Consider the following 17,500-nt stretch of genomic DNA (forward strand, 5'->3'; position numbering starts at 1 on the left):
CTCTCTCTCTCTGTCTCTCTCTCTCTCTCTCTCTCTCTCTCTCTCCTGCCTATTAAAATTATTTATCCATTAAACACTCAAGAATTCATCCCCCCCACCTCTCTCTCTCTCTCCTGCTTATTAAAAATATTTAGCCAATAAACACTCAAGAAGTCCTCTCTCCCTCTCTCTCTCTCCTGTTCTTAAAAATATTTACCCAATAAAAACTCTCAAGAATTCCCCCCTCTCTCTCTCTCTCTTTCTTTCTGTCCTGTTTGTATTAAAATTATTCATCCAATAAACTTGACAGCTATTTTTGACAGCTATTATTCATCCAATAAATTTGACAGCTATGTTAATTAATAAAATTATTATATAATTTTTCTCTTTCCCTCCTGTTTATATTAAAATGATTTATCAAATAAATTTGACAGTAATTGTTTTATTAATACAATTATTCATTCATTCCCCCTCTCTCTCTCTCTCTCTCTCTCTCTCTCTCTCTCTCAAATGTGCCTTTCAAAACTTTAAACGTTTGTGTGAAGTCAAACAAAGATAATATACACCCAACACTTCAGAAAATAGAGAAATCTTTCCCCCTCTATAGTAACCCTTCAAACTCATATCTTCATCGCTACAAAGTTCACTCTTTCGTTCCATTTTGCTCCACATATACCACGCAGACTATTCATCACAACAATCTCTCTCTCTCTCTCTCTCTCTCTCTCTCTCTCTCTCTCATTCAGCATCCACACTTCACTTCTGAATATGAGAGCTGGCTTGAGGATCTCTTCAAACATTATAATCTGTGCTTTAGAAAAGCTAATTTCCTCTTCAAAACCTCTGGCAAAATATTACGCCATCCTGTACACCACAAATTCTGTTATTCACAAAACAGTGTTTGCCCAGTGTGCATTTAGACACCGTGCATATTCAAGTAAAAGCATTGGAGGACACATGCAATGAAGGATATTTAATATTATGCACCTGTATGTGCACATAACATCCTTTCACCTCGGGGGTTGCGCTTTTACGTATTCATTTCAGTGCAAGATTTGCACACCGCACGATCCGGGGAAATCCTTCAACCTCGAATTCTGCCCTCTCGCCGGGAAGAAAACCAGGCGACGGGGGACTGACGTACCCTCATTTGCATAATTAGGATACAAAATAAAAGGGAAGACTGATTTCCATATTGACTGAACGTGGGCGGCCGACGTGACAATATCCGCAGGAGTGAGATGGAGAGCGAGAGCCCTCTGACATTGAATCCTTGATGAGGATTGCCGGTCGATCCTGAGTTCGTGGCGTTTATCGCTCTTTCTTGAATGAATAGGATTCGCATTAATGCGCAAGAGGACCTGTCCGGCATGAGCGCGCCATGCTTTTCCCGACGGCAGAAGTGGAAGTCAATGGGAGTCAAATGCTCTGGATGACAATGGAGATTGTCAATCCCGTGATTTCTTTATCGTTCTCTCGTTTCTGACCACTTTTCCTTCTCGTCTTGATCCGTTTTAAGTAGGATTTAATATTCTTGGGCACGGAACTACTCGAAGTCATGTGATTATTTTATCATATTTTTTTTTTATTTCTTTGTAAATGAAATCCTTTAATTGCTGAGACAACGGCAGTATTTTTTTCGCTTTTCTTTATATAATTTTTTTTATCATATCAAAGCTAATTTTTCCCTCCATTTTTCTTCATTACGAGGCCGTTCTTAATCGTATTTTCTCTCTCTCTCTCTCTCTCTCTCTCTCTCTCTCTCTCTCTCTCTACCCGAGTGCCACTCAACCAGAGAATTTTTTTTTCAATATACAAGGAATGTAAGACTCTTGATTTCTTGACTCTTTTGTTTTGGTTGCATAAGTAGTGTAATTTCTATTCATACAAGTGGTGTACAATGAAAAGAAAAATTGTATTTTCCAGGTTGGGGGGGGAGGGGAAGAGGAAGGATTACTCTTGAAAGGAGTATTCTAAGGCGTCGTTCTCTGGTTTCATTATGCAGTATAGAGAATCCGTAAAAATGTTTTAAACTGTTGAAATATATTTACAAAACTAAGTCATATCCAGAGACCCTTGTTTCTTCAAACAGAAAAAAAGGTTTTGATTATATTAACAAATTCCTGTCTCGCCTAGTGAAAAGTGCAGTGACATTCCCGTAGATTTTCACAAATATTTAATTGAGTCTATCGAAATATGAAGCAATCTCTAACTTATCACCATCACCCCTCACCTAGCTAAAGCCACCGATAACCGAATATCCAGTGAATCTCGCGAGATTTTACAGCTTATATCACATCGCTACGAAGTTGCTTAACCAGATCAGTTAATCAAATATTCTATTTCTAGAGCCAAAGAAACTAGAATCCTTCTACTCGCCTCTAACTCGCTATTGGAAAATCATCTCCCCCTTAATTTGATTGGGCTGTCCTAGGCTTCTGAGTTAACAAATGACGTAAGCTGTCTTGAGTAACTTAACTCCTTAACTCTGTAGATGCAATTCCCCGAAAGCAAAAATCTTCGGTGGGCGAACTTCCACTGTTAGCTGTTATAGGGATTAACTTGCTCGCACTCTCAAATTCTTGTAGCGACAGGGAAATTCCATTCGTTACAAGTTAAGCCATAACTGTTGGTGCTTTACTTATTTTGATAGTTATATTTTTTTTAGTCCCGAAATTCCGAGAATGCAATGTACGGCATCGCTACTGGTTTTATGTTCTTTCACTTAGTCACTTTTTTTTGTGGGTGGGAGTCGAGACATTCCATTCGATACATACATACATACATACATACATACATACATACATACATATGTATATACATACATACATACATATATATATATATATATATATATATATATATATATATGTATGTATATATATATATATATATATATATATATATATATTATATATATATATATATATATATATATATATATATATATGTATATGTATATATATGTATATATAATGTGTATATATATATAATATATACATAACATAATACATATATATATGTGTGTGTGTGTGTATATATATATAGCAAATTTTTTAAAAGCATCCACCGTTACAAGTTACCTCAATAATTTTAAGGACTGAAATCCCAACCGATACAAATTCATCCATTGCTTTTTTGATTTCAAGTATGATTATTTTTTTCTTGCGAGTCAAGCACCGAGCTGTTTCCTCGCAAGTTACGGTTATACTGCAAGTTGCCAAGGTTATGTGAGTCGAATAGACGATTCCAGAGCACTTGCGTTTGCAACGCTAATGAAAATACCATTATTTTCTCCATGTTTATGACTCGTTTCTCTCGTGTATTTCTTTCCCTCCGCAATTTCATTCCAAAATATGGATTCCCTGCTTTGCCTGTGCGTTGACTCGATGGGATTTTGCCGTATCTACGGCTCTGTTTGTCTTTTGAATTTAGCTCCCTGAAATTCTGAAAGGGTTTCCTTATTCTGATCATTGATTTTCTGGATATGAAAAATTATGAATTGAAATTCAATGTGGATTTAGAAAGTTGACGGTATATACTTTCACTTTCCACCTAATATACTGAAAAATAGATAGGTTAAATATTCTTCCCTTTTCCCCTGTTACATAAATGAATTAACAATGTTCCCATAGTAATTAAGGGAACATTGTTAATTCATTTATGTAAAAGGGAAGAAGGAGAAGAAGGATATGAGGAACGAGCAGCCTGATATACTTTCATTTGATCAGCAGGACTGATAAAAAGAGAGACAACAGACCTTATACGTGACTGATAGGCTAATGAAACAACAGACCTTATACGCGATTGATAGGCTAATTAAATAAGTATATTGCCATTACAACAGTAACAAGACTTTAAATGGGACATGGTCTGTAAATGTGACTTAGTAATTAAAAACAATTTCCTGTTGAAATAGGATATAAGAAATTAGAATTTTTCAACTGTTCAAACTTATGAATATGAATGAATATACCGAGGAACAAAATACGTAAAACTAAAAACAGCAAAAATAAATTCCATGCCCACACGAACTACCTTGAAACGGAACAGAAAGCCATTTCTTAAGCGAAATATTTGCTGTCAGAAATAAATCACACCAAACCGTAATCTTTCCAGGTAACGTGGCTTCGGAAACGTGACGGTCACGTGCTGACAGTTGGCCTTTACGCCTACACCACCGACCAGAGGTTCACTGCCCTCCACTCGGAGGGCTCCCCGGACTGGGTCCTCAAAATAACCAGCCCGCAAACGAGGGACTCTGGCGTCTACGAGTGTCAAGTTTCGACTGAACCAAAGATTTCGAGGGCATTTAATTTCACTGTCGTAGGTGAGTGTGGAAGAGTCGTTTTAAGAGATAGATAGATAGATAGACAGATAGGTAGGTAGGTAGGTAGATAGATAGATAGATAGATAGATAGATAGATAGATAGATAAAGAACTGGACAGATTGACAGAGAGATAGATGGATAAAGAAATAGATAGATAGATAGATAGATAGATAGATAGATAGATAGATAACAAAATACATAAACAGATTAGATAGATAAAAATAGATAGATTAGAGTGATGGATAAAGAAATAGATAGATAGATAAAGAAACAGATAGATAGATAGATAGATAAAGAAATGGATACATAGATAGATAGATAGACAGATCTATATATATACATTTAGGACAAAATTATATAGCCTTATGTATGTAGGAGAGTATGAACACATTCTAACTGGATAATTAGGATGTGAGAGAGAGAGAGAGAGAGAGAGAGAGAGAGAGAGAGAGAGAGAGAGAGAGAGAGAGAGAGAGAGAGAGAGATGCCAAATAAGGTATTCGAAGGCAAGAAACTCGCTCTGCTATATTCCTATTTCTGTATAAATGAAATGGAACGTGTGCTTTAATAAAACCATGTAATCTTGAGAGAGAGAGAGAGAGAGAGAGAGAGAGAGAGAGAGAGAGAGAGAGAGAGAGAGAGAGAGAGAGAGAGAGAGAGAGAGAGAATCCAGAAAATTCTTCTTAATCTGACTCGTTGATGCATTCACTGGCTCATCAACTAATTAGCTTAAACAGTATCTTAGGAATAATTTCATGACTCAGGGTCTAACAGTGTTTTATCATTTTTCCAGAAAGGTAATCTAACTATTGTGAATCATTTGATTTATTCAGAGATATTTTGTTCAGGTACTCGTCAAGTAATGCACATGTGAAATACATCACCAATATATGCTGAGATGAATGAATGAATACAATCGCATATTATATGCATGTATGGATGTATGTATTTATGTATGTATGATGTGAGTGTGTGTGTATATTTATGCATAAGCGAAATTTTGGGTGATCTCTCCCTAAAAATAGACGATAATTTTATAAACAAAAGAAAACAACACCACAATCGCAATTTTTTTATATCTATAGTCCTGCATTTATTTAAGCAATTCCTTAATATTGATATAATTCCCTTTTATTTCTCCCTCCACAGAATCCTTCGCAGTCATCGAGGGTCAAAGCAGCATATACATGAGTGCTGGGAACACGCTCAACTTGACCTGCCAGGCTTCCATACCCGGAGACGCGCCTAATTACTTTTATTGGTGAGTATATGATTTAAGGGGTCTATGAGCCCTTACATTTTAGGAACTGATAACAGCTCACCCCTCCACTCAAACAAGAAAGGTTTTAAAGTAGCTACTTTCATTGTAGGAATTTTCGTCTAAGATGAATTCTGGGCATGTCTATAGCAACCTAATCATTAAAAAGTCCCAGAATTTTTTTGTAATAACTAGGTATTTTCAGTAGGGACTATTATTATGGAACACTGTCCCATTACCTCACGGGAGCGTATGCGGACTAAAAGTCATCCTAACAAACCACACGCACGAATACCAAAAGTAAAAACAAAACAACAATGCTAATAAACCAGTTAAATTCATTAATGAGGATTTTCATCATAATCGATTGTCTTCTAAGAAAATTGTAATGAATAAGACGAATGATAGGCTATGATCAGAAACTAACTAGTTTCATAGGGAAGATTATAACTATTGGCCAGTGTCCCGTAACCTATCTAGGAGGGCTTAGAATGTGAGTGACAGTCATGAAACTATTGATTTCATCACCACAACCTGTAGTTATAAAATAGCAAAAGCCTCCAGGTGACGAGGTACGTGTCGGGTATGTGAAACATTTTTATTTATTTTATCTAAAATTTAATGTAACTTATAATCACTTCATATTTCGAGGTGACTTTCTGTGAAACTAGTTTGATCTTGTCATACATTTTTGTATATTCATATTGGTCCATACCTACAATTCTTGTACTAGTTAAATAAAAAAAACAAAGTAGATAAATCAATGAATTATATTGCCGTCATTCAAATAGCTATTTCTATAAAGAAAACATACAAAGTAAACATATCCATGAATTATATTCCCGTCGTTCAAAAAGCTACATCTATAACGCCTTTCTGTTTTCAACGGAATAAGGAATAATTAAATAACATGACATTAAGACGAAATTATTCTGACTAAAAATACCTGGCTACGAAAATTTCAGGCCATCCCTCATCCATGTGCCTGACAAGTTACAAGAGAAATTATTCAGTGAATGAGGTGGGACACATAATTTATTCATTACCGACGTAATGAAAACCTTTGGTAAACGAGCACTGGTGAACAGTCATTCATCACGAGCGGCATACATTATTAATAATGATGCTAATAATGAGGGATTAGGGCACTTTCATCAGTCAATAAACAAAATTTAACTGCACCGAGCTGGTGAAATATAGTACATATGTCACCTGTAATACTCATATAATATGCGATGCTTCAGTAACTCATAACTGTGTCGTCAAAGATCAATGTAATGCCTGAGTTGCAATTCATACATCATTCACTTCCCTGGAGTTAGGATGACCTTTAAAAGAAAAGTGAATGAATGAATTACTTCACAAATGTCATTCATGCATCATACATTGAAAAATACTGAACGGAAGAGAAGAGATACTAGTACCCTATTAGTGGATTGCCGTATAGAAGCCATGTCATGGAACAAAATAATATAATGAATTTATCTTAGACTAACCTTCACAAAGCACCGGAACACATCTGTCGGTATCGAGCAATGAAAATGGAAGCATCTGTAGTCAATGATGTCTCTTCAATTACGGTACAAATTCCTGTAATTAAAATTTGCATTAGGCGTATGTTAGTGAGAGTATCATTCATTTCACATTCGTTACGTGGTAAAATTATTATAAAGCAAAGAAATTAACAAATACACAACAGGAAGCATTTTCGTCTGAGTATTATGCCAAATGAAATGAACATTTAAAGAAAAAAAGTATTAAAATCTCTCTCTCTCTCTCTCTCTCTCTCTATACATACATATATATATATATATATATATATATATATATATATATATATATAGATAGATAGACAGATAGATACAGATTTGTGTATATATATATATATATATATATATATATATATATATATATATATATATATATATATATATACTGTATATAGATACAGATAAATCTATATATATATATATATATATATATATATATATATATATATATATATGTATATATGTATATGTATATATATATACTGTATATACATAAACACACTCACACGCCTCTCTCACTGACACACACACACACACACACACACACACACACACACACACACACACACACACACACACACATATATATATATATATATATATATATATATATATATATATATATATATATATATTATATATATGTATATACATACATATATCTACAATAACAAAATTAAACTTCCTCTCCCTAACGACCTTCAAACCTAAAATGTAAGTGGCCAGCAAACGAGACCTTGTTGCAAAGTTTGTGCTAAGCCCCAGTGAAGTTCAGTTATGTAATAATGTTTCTCATGAACCGCCGTTGTGCAATTATAAGTTCAGTTCCCTTGAGGGTGATGAGCAGCGTTGTTTTCCTGCTCAAATCCAACACACGTCTTTTTTTTTTTTTTTTTATTTTCGGTAATCCCATTCATTCATTTTTCTTCGATTTCTTGGGAATTACGGTGTGATTGGAATTTGTATTTCTACAAAGTATATATGATTCATGCTTTAAAGGTATTGACATATTTTTTAAAGGTCGTTTGTCGTTTTCTGCTACACTCATTATAGTTACAATATAAGGAAACGTTTCTATCTGGTCTGCAAATATATGTGATATAAAACTTTAAAATATATTAAATTTCTTAGTTTTATAGTTTTATTAAAACTATACAATTATCATTATTATTATTAATATTACTATTACTTTTTGCCTTTCTTGACTCGGTTACGATTTGAATAAAATATCAGAGCTACTGCACGAGATACTTTCTTTAGTTACTTTAGTACTTTTAGTCATCCGGTTGCTTGAATTCCCATCATAAATACTCAGGATTATCCAATTATTTACATTTTTGTCTGTTGATATCGTTACTCATAATTCTAAGCTCTAAAAGAAAAGTAAAATAAGTGAATAAAATAAAATCTCGACAAGAACAATGCAAACGGATATCCGTTTTATAAGTGAAGTTTACATAATCCATTTGCGGCTGTGTAAATTGCCCGCATGCAACTCATGCAACCAGGAATATACCAAGTCATGCCACGCTGAATTTGCATCCAAGAATATTGTACACATAATGTTGTCGGGGACTGTTAGTGCTGGAACACAGAAGCAAAAAAAAAACAAAGAGGACTCGAGCGTTTGCCCAAGGGCTTGGATAAGGCCCTTGAAATTTTAATGAAAAAAGAAGCAGCTCTTTTTGAGGACCAGGTTGATGATGAAAAAAACATATATGAATTAAAAAAAAAATTTCTCTGAAGCTCTTTAGTCACATTGCTTGCGTAATAGTGTCTTAGCATTTTTGCCAACAGAGGAATGTCGCTGACATTATTTTGTCGGAATTAAATTTGGTTTCTGGTCCTCCTTTGCGGATGCTTCTCGGGGATTCCCTAGGGAGGGCTGGGAGAAGTATTTGAAATTCTGATGCTGCTTATTTATTGAAACTGATTTTGAATCGTTTTATTCATTTTTCTTGTATTTGCTGCTGACTAAGATTTAAAATTGTTTTACACTATTTACATCTTATTTGTGGCTTATTTTCCTTACTGAGCATTTAATTAAACATTAACTACACTGTCGAATTTTAATTTAGTGTATTCCTAATGCTCGTCCAGCAATCTGCATCTCTGACTCTTTCATTATTGGATTTATTTATTTCTATGCTTTGAATAATTATTTTACACTTAATATCAATTGTTATATTAATTTCTGTTCCCTTTATTTACATTTAACTTTTATGCTACTTTGTTTATTTTGCATTTAATTTTTCAGTTATCTTCATAATTTCATTTTTCTTCTTTCTGATACTTTCACTTTCCTTTTTGTGATATTTGAGACTTTTATTGTATCCCAGTTGTTGATTACGCCTTCATAAGTTTACCAAAATGTATATGGAATGAGAGTGAATATTAATACAGATTATGTTCATTTGTTTAATTAAAAACTTCAGGGAAAATTATTTTAGTCACTGCGGTTCAATTATGAAAATCTGAAATATATGGGATTAGACAGATGGATTGATGGACTTCTGTATTAATCTGTTGCATGTATGTATTACACTGTATTTGACGAATACACACAAAAAAAATTTTATAAAATTATCTATTTCACTGAAAAAAGTATTCGTGCAAAGGAAATTCCTTATTATGGTAATACATAAATATAGTTATTCATGAGCCTAAATTCAGGCGAGATAAATGGCTGCTCCATTTTGGAATTGAAGGACGTTTTACTGTGGATCATGTAGCTGTTCACTCATATACGAGGAATTATACATGGATGATTTTTGAAGATTCAGATTCTCTTTTATTTCACTTAAGGAGATTCTTCTTTGTAAAAATATTACTCTTTACTCCACTTGGCAGAATTTTTTCCTCTCGACGAGAAGAGTTCTCGTTAATTGCACCTAAGCAGATCTGCATCTGTCATAAGATTAATATGTATTTTTTGTACTGTATTATGATGAAATACAAAAGCACGATGATCAGAGTATAATTCACAGGCTGTTTGGAAACATCACTTTCCCCCCATCAGTGTAGTTTCATCCAGACTGTCAAGGAGAAACCAAGTCTCGAAACCTCAGGTGCATTGCACTCTAATCGTCGAACTCGTGGTTTTATTGCTTTCAATAATGGTGGATATTGAGGATCTGCACAAGTCAATCGTATTGTTTGTAATATCACGCCCATGAATTTTCTGCATTATTGAGGTTTACGTAAAGTGTTCAACGGGTATGCTTTCTCGAAAGATCATAACAGTGGACGACATATTGCAAACCCGTGTAATTCTGGTATTGACCAAGAAAGATTTATCAGAGTTACAATGCTATCCCCTTAATATTATGACGCGCCAAGGTGTAACACCCCTGCCCTTTCTACACTCCCCCGCCCCTGCCCTCCTTACCAACCCCAAAAACACACGCACACACAAAAACGGTTTGCAGAGACAATACCATTCCTGCTTATTGCCTCTTAGTAATTATTTACTCGAGAAGAAAGCTATAATGGGACCTATCCCATTATTTGGTCTTATGCTTTTTAAATGTTTGCTCATGTAATGGGCTGTCTTTGAGCAAACCGATTAATATTGGGGTTTTCGTACCATAGCTTGTCCGCTAGATTTTTTTTATACTTACATCTGTTTTTATTACGTCTGTGCCGTGCTTATACGTAGGTATGCTTATAATTATTCTTTTCCCATTTGGGCATTCTCGAAATCTTATAACCGATACTTGAGAAAAGATGAAAATGAAGACCTAACACGTAATTTAACATTATTATCTTATTCCAATTATGTACAGCCGAATTTTACTAGAATGTGTGTTTATTTTCTTATTCCTTGTTCAGTGTTACTAACCAGAAATTCCTTAGCTTCTGGTGAATATTTGCTTCTTGAATTTTAGCAAACTAACATTTTACTCTAAATATTTTACTAGTTCTGAATGCGAGACGAGAAATCTCCTTTCCAAAGGAATTCTTTGATTATTTTAGTTTATTTAAAGTGGTGTCTGAGATAAAGTTTTTCTTATATTCATGGCTGTAATTTTTTTTATTATCTCTTAAGAAATGTGAATTGCAAACAAAACTCACTCCATAGACGCATTACATTGCTCTCTCTCTCTCTCTCTCTCTCTGGCCACTTCTTTTCTCTCTCACTGAGATATTTTCCCAGAGATGAATCATATCAACTGATGAAAAAGAAATGTAGTAGATAATAAGTTCTCTGACTCTCTCTCTAACGTGTCATTGCTAGGAGAAAAGCAAACGAAGATATCTCTCTCTCTCTCTCTTCTCTCTCTCTCTCTCTCTGTTTAACTTGTCAGTTCCTAAGAGAAAAGCATAAGGAGATAAGATGCTCTCTCTCTCTCTAACATGTCAGTTTCTAAGAGAAAAGCAAACAGAGATATTTCTCTCTCTCTCTCTCTCTCTCACACGTGTCAGCATCTAAGTAGGAATAAGGTACGACTTAACACAAAAGGGCGAGTTTTGAGTTGTTATGAAAAAGTGAAAAGCTTTTTTGACGCTTTTCATTATGGCTCGCTCGCTGGAGGTAAAAAAATAAAAAGCGACTCTGATGTGAGGAAAAAGTTATAATAAAGTATCTCACGCAGACACCATATAATGCCTACATTATTAATGGAAGAGTGACCTCTTTTTTCATTACAGAGAGAGAGAGAGAGAGAGAGAGAGAGAGAGAGAGAGAGAGAGAGAGAGAGAGAGAGAGAGAGAGAGTATTAAAAGATAACGTCGTTAAAGAATTTTTAATGCAGAGAGAGAGAGAGAGAGAGAGAGAGAGAGAGAGAGAGAGAGAGAGAGAGAGAGAGAGAGAGAGAGAGACTTGTCTTTTGTCTTTAACAAATGCGACTAGTTCGCATACAACTGTATACATAATGTCTCCTTGTGGCTCATTGTACATAAATATTTTTGAGCAGATGAACACATAAATATAAACCAAAGCACCAAATGTAAATAGTCCCATTCTTATTCATGTGAAAAATCATTTATTTGAAATACTATGAAAGTCTTTACAATGCACTTTATATTCATATATAAATGAATTTTATATTCATATACAGATATAAAGTGTGGTCTGTTTTTCATATTAACTTTATAACAACACTACCACTCACCATCCACGGAAAATCGATGTGAAACCTGTTTACACCTTGCACAAAAAAAAAAAAAACAGTCAATGCCATCAACAATGCCTTAATTCGAAGAGCAATAGATGGAGTTGCGTAAGATGATTGAGACATCGATGATGATGAATTGCTTTTGAAGCAACATTTTTAGAGAGGGGGATGTTTTCCATCATGTTGCGAGGAGTAATTGCCAATTACCAGACAAGAGATTTCGTAAACAAGCCAGTCATACTGAAGTGGATATTTGGATTGTTTTTTTTTTCATTATTTTTTTTTCTTTTACTTTTGCGTGTAGGAGACAGTAAACAGTTCCATTTATGTCATATTATTTTAATGTCTGGATATCTATAGGAGTGTAGTGGCTCCTGGTATCTTTTTTTTCTTGATTCTTCTAAAAATAGTTTTTATGATACATGCTTGCCTGGTAGGTATTGTGGCTGGCTGAAGAAGTGGTAACTTAAATTATGCTTCTGTATTATTAATGCACGAAATAGCTTATCATAATTCTATCCTATCCAGAATATTAAATTGAACACTACAATGATAAAAACGTAAAATAAGAATATTTTTTTAAAAGTAAAGTAAGAATAATTAAATCCAAATTGAACTTATTCTCTAATTACCTGCTATTATTGTGGTTTTTCAACATTACAATTTTCTTTATGAAAAAGGTTTTAGCTATTCAAATATATATTTTTTCCTTTCATATATTCTTTATTTGACCTTTTTTTATTCTCTTTCCCTTTACGTACATTCTGGCCCCCCTTAGAGATTATTAAGTTTATCCCGCTTAAACTAATTAAAGCAGTATGTAAACAACTCCCATCTTCCCATTCACTCGAGAGTATTTTGATATTTTATACCAATCAAAATGTATTTTAATCTAAATTCAGTCTTTTTTCACCCGAGATCCTGCATTCTGTAATTCCGTTCTTTCACTTTCACTTCTTGTGCTTACATTCTGAATAAACAATTTTAGCCACCAGGTTTTAACCCCTTTGCTGATCACTTGTGCCATACGTCTCATCTCTTCACTTTAATTGTTATTCCTTGCTAAAAGTGCTGATAATTTTCCTTCTCTGCATTTTGTCATTTATTAAATATCTAGTGATGATATCATCAGTATTTAGGAAACTGACCAGAAGTCTCACCCCTTCCAACTAATCCTAAATTCTTTTAGGTACAAACGGCGAGGCTTTTCAATTGCGTTCTATCCTTGTCATCTCTCGATCCTAATTCTCATTCGTTCAGTTACTTCTAAATTCATATCCATTTAAGTCATATCAAATCAAAGTCTCAGTTCTCTTTATATCAAGTACCACAACAAATGACGTGGTTCAACAATAAAAACGTTACTAACCTGAGCAAGCCTTCAGACCTCTACTCCTCCAGCCTATATCAATTCTCATTCCTCCGAACATAATTCTCAAGCTGCGTTCTTTCAGGTGCCCTGGTGATGACTCCATTCAGTACTCTAAAAAACAATGTCCAGAATTTATCTACTTTTTTTGTGCATTTGCTCCTCCTCCAATCGGCACCGTAATGATGTTCTCAACATTCTATTTCCTTCATGTACCCCAACGGCTCCTTCGTTCACTACTCGACAAAAGGGGTCACGAATGTACTAAATCTTTTAAAATATTTGTACCTCTCCGATGTTTCCTAATTATCATCGCTTCGAACCTGATCATCGGCCCTTTTTTTTGTAATTCAGGTATCACAACGGCTCCTTCGTTCAAAACTCGATAAAAGGGGTCACGAATGTACATAATCTTTTAAAATAATTCTACCTTCCCCATGTTTCCAAATTATCATCGCTTCGAACCTAATCCTTGGCTCTTTTTTTTTCATTTTCCTCTCCTTCAGGTATCACAACGGCTCCTTCGTTCAATACTCGATAAAAGGAGCCACGAATGTATATAATCTTTTAAAATAATTTTACCTCTCCAATGTCTCCAAATTATAATCGTTTCGAACCTAATCCTCGGCCTTTTTTTTTTTATTTTTCCCTCTCCTTCAGGTATCACAACGGCGAGGTCGTTCAATACTCGGGGAAAGAGGTTACCGAAGCATCCTCCACCAGCAGCGGCCCCAGCGGACGATCGAAGCTCGTTATTAAAAACGTCCACGATAAACACTCTGGCAACTACACCTGTGCCCCGGAGAACGCTGCACCTGCCACTGTCAGCGTCTACGTTCTGAAAGGTCAGGGCCGGAGGAGCTTCGTGTTTTCATATATTTATTCATTCACTCATTTAGTAAACTTCACTCCTACGACATTTACTTATTCATTTATTTGCATATTCAAATGTTGATTTTTCTATTCATTTAACCATTTTTTAAGCTATTTTACTTAGTGAATCGGGACTTCGAAATTGCTCAGTTTTTGGGGTTAAAAAACTGTTTGTATGAAAAACGATAACGACGATAGATTATTCATTGTCTTTTTCCAAGTATTTTATGAACGAATTTTATTTATTTATTTATTTTTTTTTTATGAAGCTTTACGAAGAGAGACCACGACTCCTGTTTTCCGAGAGAAATGTTTCTATGTTTCAGAATGTCAAGAACAAAATATTTTGCTGTTTAAACAATATTGTTTGAGGTTGGCTTGCATTTTTATTACGATGAACTTGAAGACAAGCTACTATGGAGCAGGCGGAAAAGCCCATTAACTTGAAAAGGAAATTTACGAATAACAAAAGTGGCATACAGAGAAAAAGATAACATTAGATAAAAACAAATAAATATATTGATATATACAAATTGGCATACAGAGAAAAAGATAACATTAGATAAACACAAATAAATATAAATTTATTGATATATATATATATATATATATATATATATATATATATATATATATATATATATATATATATATATATATATATATAATTATTCATATAAAAGAGAAAAATGGTGACCGACTGTCCACAAACAAATTACAGTAATAAGATTGATCAAGAGACCAGAAAGGAAGAAAGATTATGCAACAGATGCCTGAAGAAAAGGCCAGGGAAATAGCCTGATTGACTTCCCACCTTCAAATCTCTCTCTCTCTCTCTCTCTCTCTCTCTCTCTCTCTCTCTCTCTCTCTCTCTGTAATCCTGATCAACTTTCATATGTCAAGCAAAAATGGGATTTTGCAAGGATATTCTAATTTCTAAGGATTTACACTTTCAAAAACCTTCGCAAGGCGATTTCCAGAATGCAAACGTTCGTCCAGAATTATGGAGAGGAAATTCAGTTTACGTTTCCTCACGGAATCGTGTAAATAAAAATGCTTTTCATCTTTCAACAAAATCTCTCTCGGAAATTCTTACGGCGTACTACACTCATGGCAAGCGGATTTCAACAGGTTTCAGATTTTTTAGCGAACAAAGCAATATCTCTTCAGATCTTAAGAAAGTTATGGCTGATAAGTTTTAAGATGTAGAGTACAACATTCAGCCTTGATTAGGAAGTTGCTTTAATCACAAAAGAATATCTTCAAAAAACACTGTTAGACATGGTTGTTATTTCTGAAAAATCAGTGTACTGCCTCGTCCGAGCTCGCAGTTAGCATTTAAATTTCCCTGTTGTTCAACCCGCATCAGTATTCCACGGTTTTTCCGAAATTCTCGCGACGTGGTTTTTTTTTTTTCTTGTTGAAGGGGATTTGTTTATTTGTAAACTCGTAAAAAAGTCTACCAAGAGATTTTTGCCTGGGCAATAGCTTCATAGCTATTGAAGCAATGGGACTTCTTACCAAAACAATAGTTCTCTTCCGGTCGTATTAATTTTGGAATTATTATTATTATTATTATTATTATTATTATTATTATTATTATTATTATTATTATTATTATTCAAAAGATGAACGCTATTCATATAGAACAATCCCACAGGGGCCACTGATTTGAAATTCAATCTTCCAAAAAATATGGTGTTCATTTGGGGGAAGTAAGTAAAAATAACAGGAGATACAGAAAGAAGAGATCAGTTATTAGAAATGAAAAAAAAAAGCAGAATAAAAAGAAAAACAAAAAAGTTAATGGACGTCTCTAAACAATTATAAAGTTCATAAGATGTTTCTCAAATGCATTCAAATGATTTTACCAGATTATTTTCGACGCAAAACAGGAATTCTAAAGAAAAGGTTTATCTCTTTTTTTTATCAAGCTCGACAGACATGCTTTCCAATATTCATTCAACCGCCTTTTAGCCGAGTTCTCTGATATTCCAGGAGTTTTAATAATTGAAATTGAAAGGTTTTTCACGATCAATCTCTTTCCCAGGATTTTTTTTTTATTTGGACGATGACAGTAGTTTCTAATATATTTTGTATGTTTTTAAAGCTAGATGTAATCACTCCCGCTATGTATATAACTTCTATTTTACGCTGACATACGTAGATTCTAAAGGACACCTTTCACTCAATGCATCGCTTAAATTCTGTTCTATCTCCCTTTCCTGACGAAAGATTCTCTTTAATCAAATATTTTGTGCTTTCTTTAAAATATCATGCTTCTATTTCGGTAATAATAGATCTAAGTGTGTTAAAAATATCTCGCAAATTACTTTGTGGAAGTTGATGTTCTATTTATCACTTTTCTTTACGACTGATCTTATATTTCATGGCAACCCTAATTTGGCTAATTCGTCAAAAGAAAATTGTCTTAGTTATCTGCAAATACCTTGCTGGTCTTCTGTGACGCATATGTTAACTTTTCTTTTTTCTTGACAAATAATCTTAGTTATAAATACTTTACTTGTATCTATTAAGACGATATTCTCTTTTAATTATTTATACTGAACTTATTTCCTACAGTAATCATTATTTTCTCTTATCAATATATCTTGTGTATTTGTAATGGCCTATGCATTTCCACTGAGCTATAATTTTATTCATATCATAATTTTCTTCTTTTTTTTTTAGGCAATTAATATCTCGTCCATTTCCTTGACAACGTATTTTTGTACTGATTATATCTTATTTTCAATAGCTATTCAACTTATTTACACCTTGTTTTTTTCTGTGGCAATTAATATTTTATACATTTTATACACTTTTTTGCCAGCCAACATACCTTATTAATTCATTGTACTCTACTTGCCTCTGCAGCATAGCAACTTAAGTATCTTACTTATTCATGTTTTCCATAACAGTTAATAAATCAATTTTCGCCAGCATATTTATCCGTCTAACTATATTCGTTCTTGCTTCGGTCAATATCCTCTCTGTATCTTGACACTACAGCTAATTCATTT

The 17,500-nt window shown here is 33.9% G+C and overlaps 1 protein-coding gene across 2 annotated transcripts in view; it reads left to right on the forward strand.

Annotated features, from left to right (window-relative positions):
• LOC136846576 (limbic system-associated membrane protein-like) overlaps positions 1 to 17,500 on the forward strand; it is a 142,428-nt gene that overhangs the window by 123,027 nt on the left and 1,901 nt on the right. For both annotated transcript variants that reach the window (XM_067117430.1, XM_067117431.1), the window contains 3 exons: positions 4,099 to 4,309; positions 5,460 to 5,571; positions 14,265 to 14,449. In XM_067117430.1, coding sequence (XP_066973531.1) covers positions 4,099 to 4,309; positions 5,460 to 5,571; positions 14,265 to 14,449 — 508 coding nt within the window. The remainder of the gene's footprint in view (positions 1 to 4,098; positions 4,310 to 5,459; positions 5,572 to 14,264; positions 14,450 to 17,500) is intronic.

This window comes from Macrobrachium rosenbergii, chromosome 15 (genome assembly GCF_040412425.1).
Source record: "Macrobrachium rosenbergii isolate ZJJX-2024 chromosome 15, ASM4041242v1, whole genome shotgun sequence".
In the NCBI taxonomy this organism is placed as follows: domain Eukaryota; kingdom Metazoa; phylum Arthropoda; class Malacostraca; order Decapoda; family Palaemonidae; genus Macrobrachium; species Macrobrachium rosenbergii.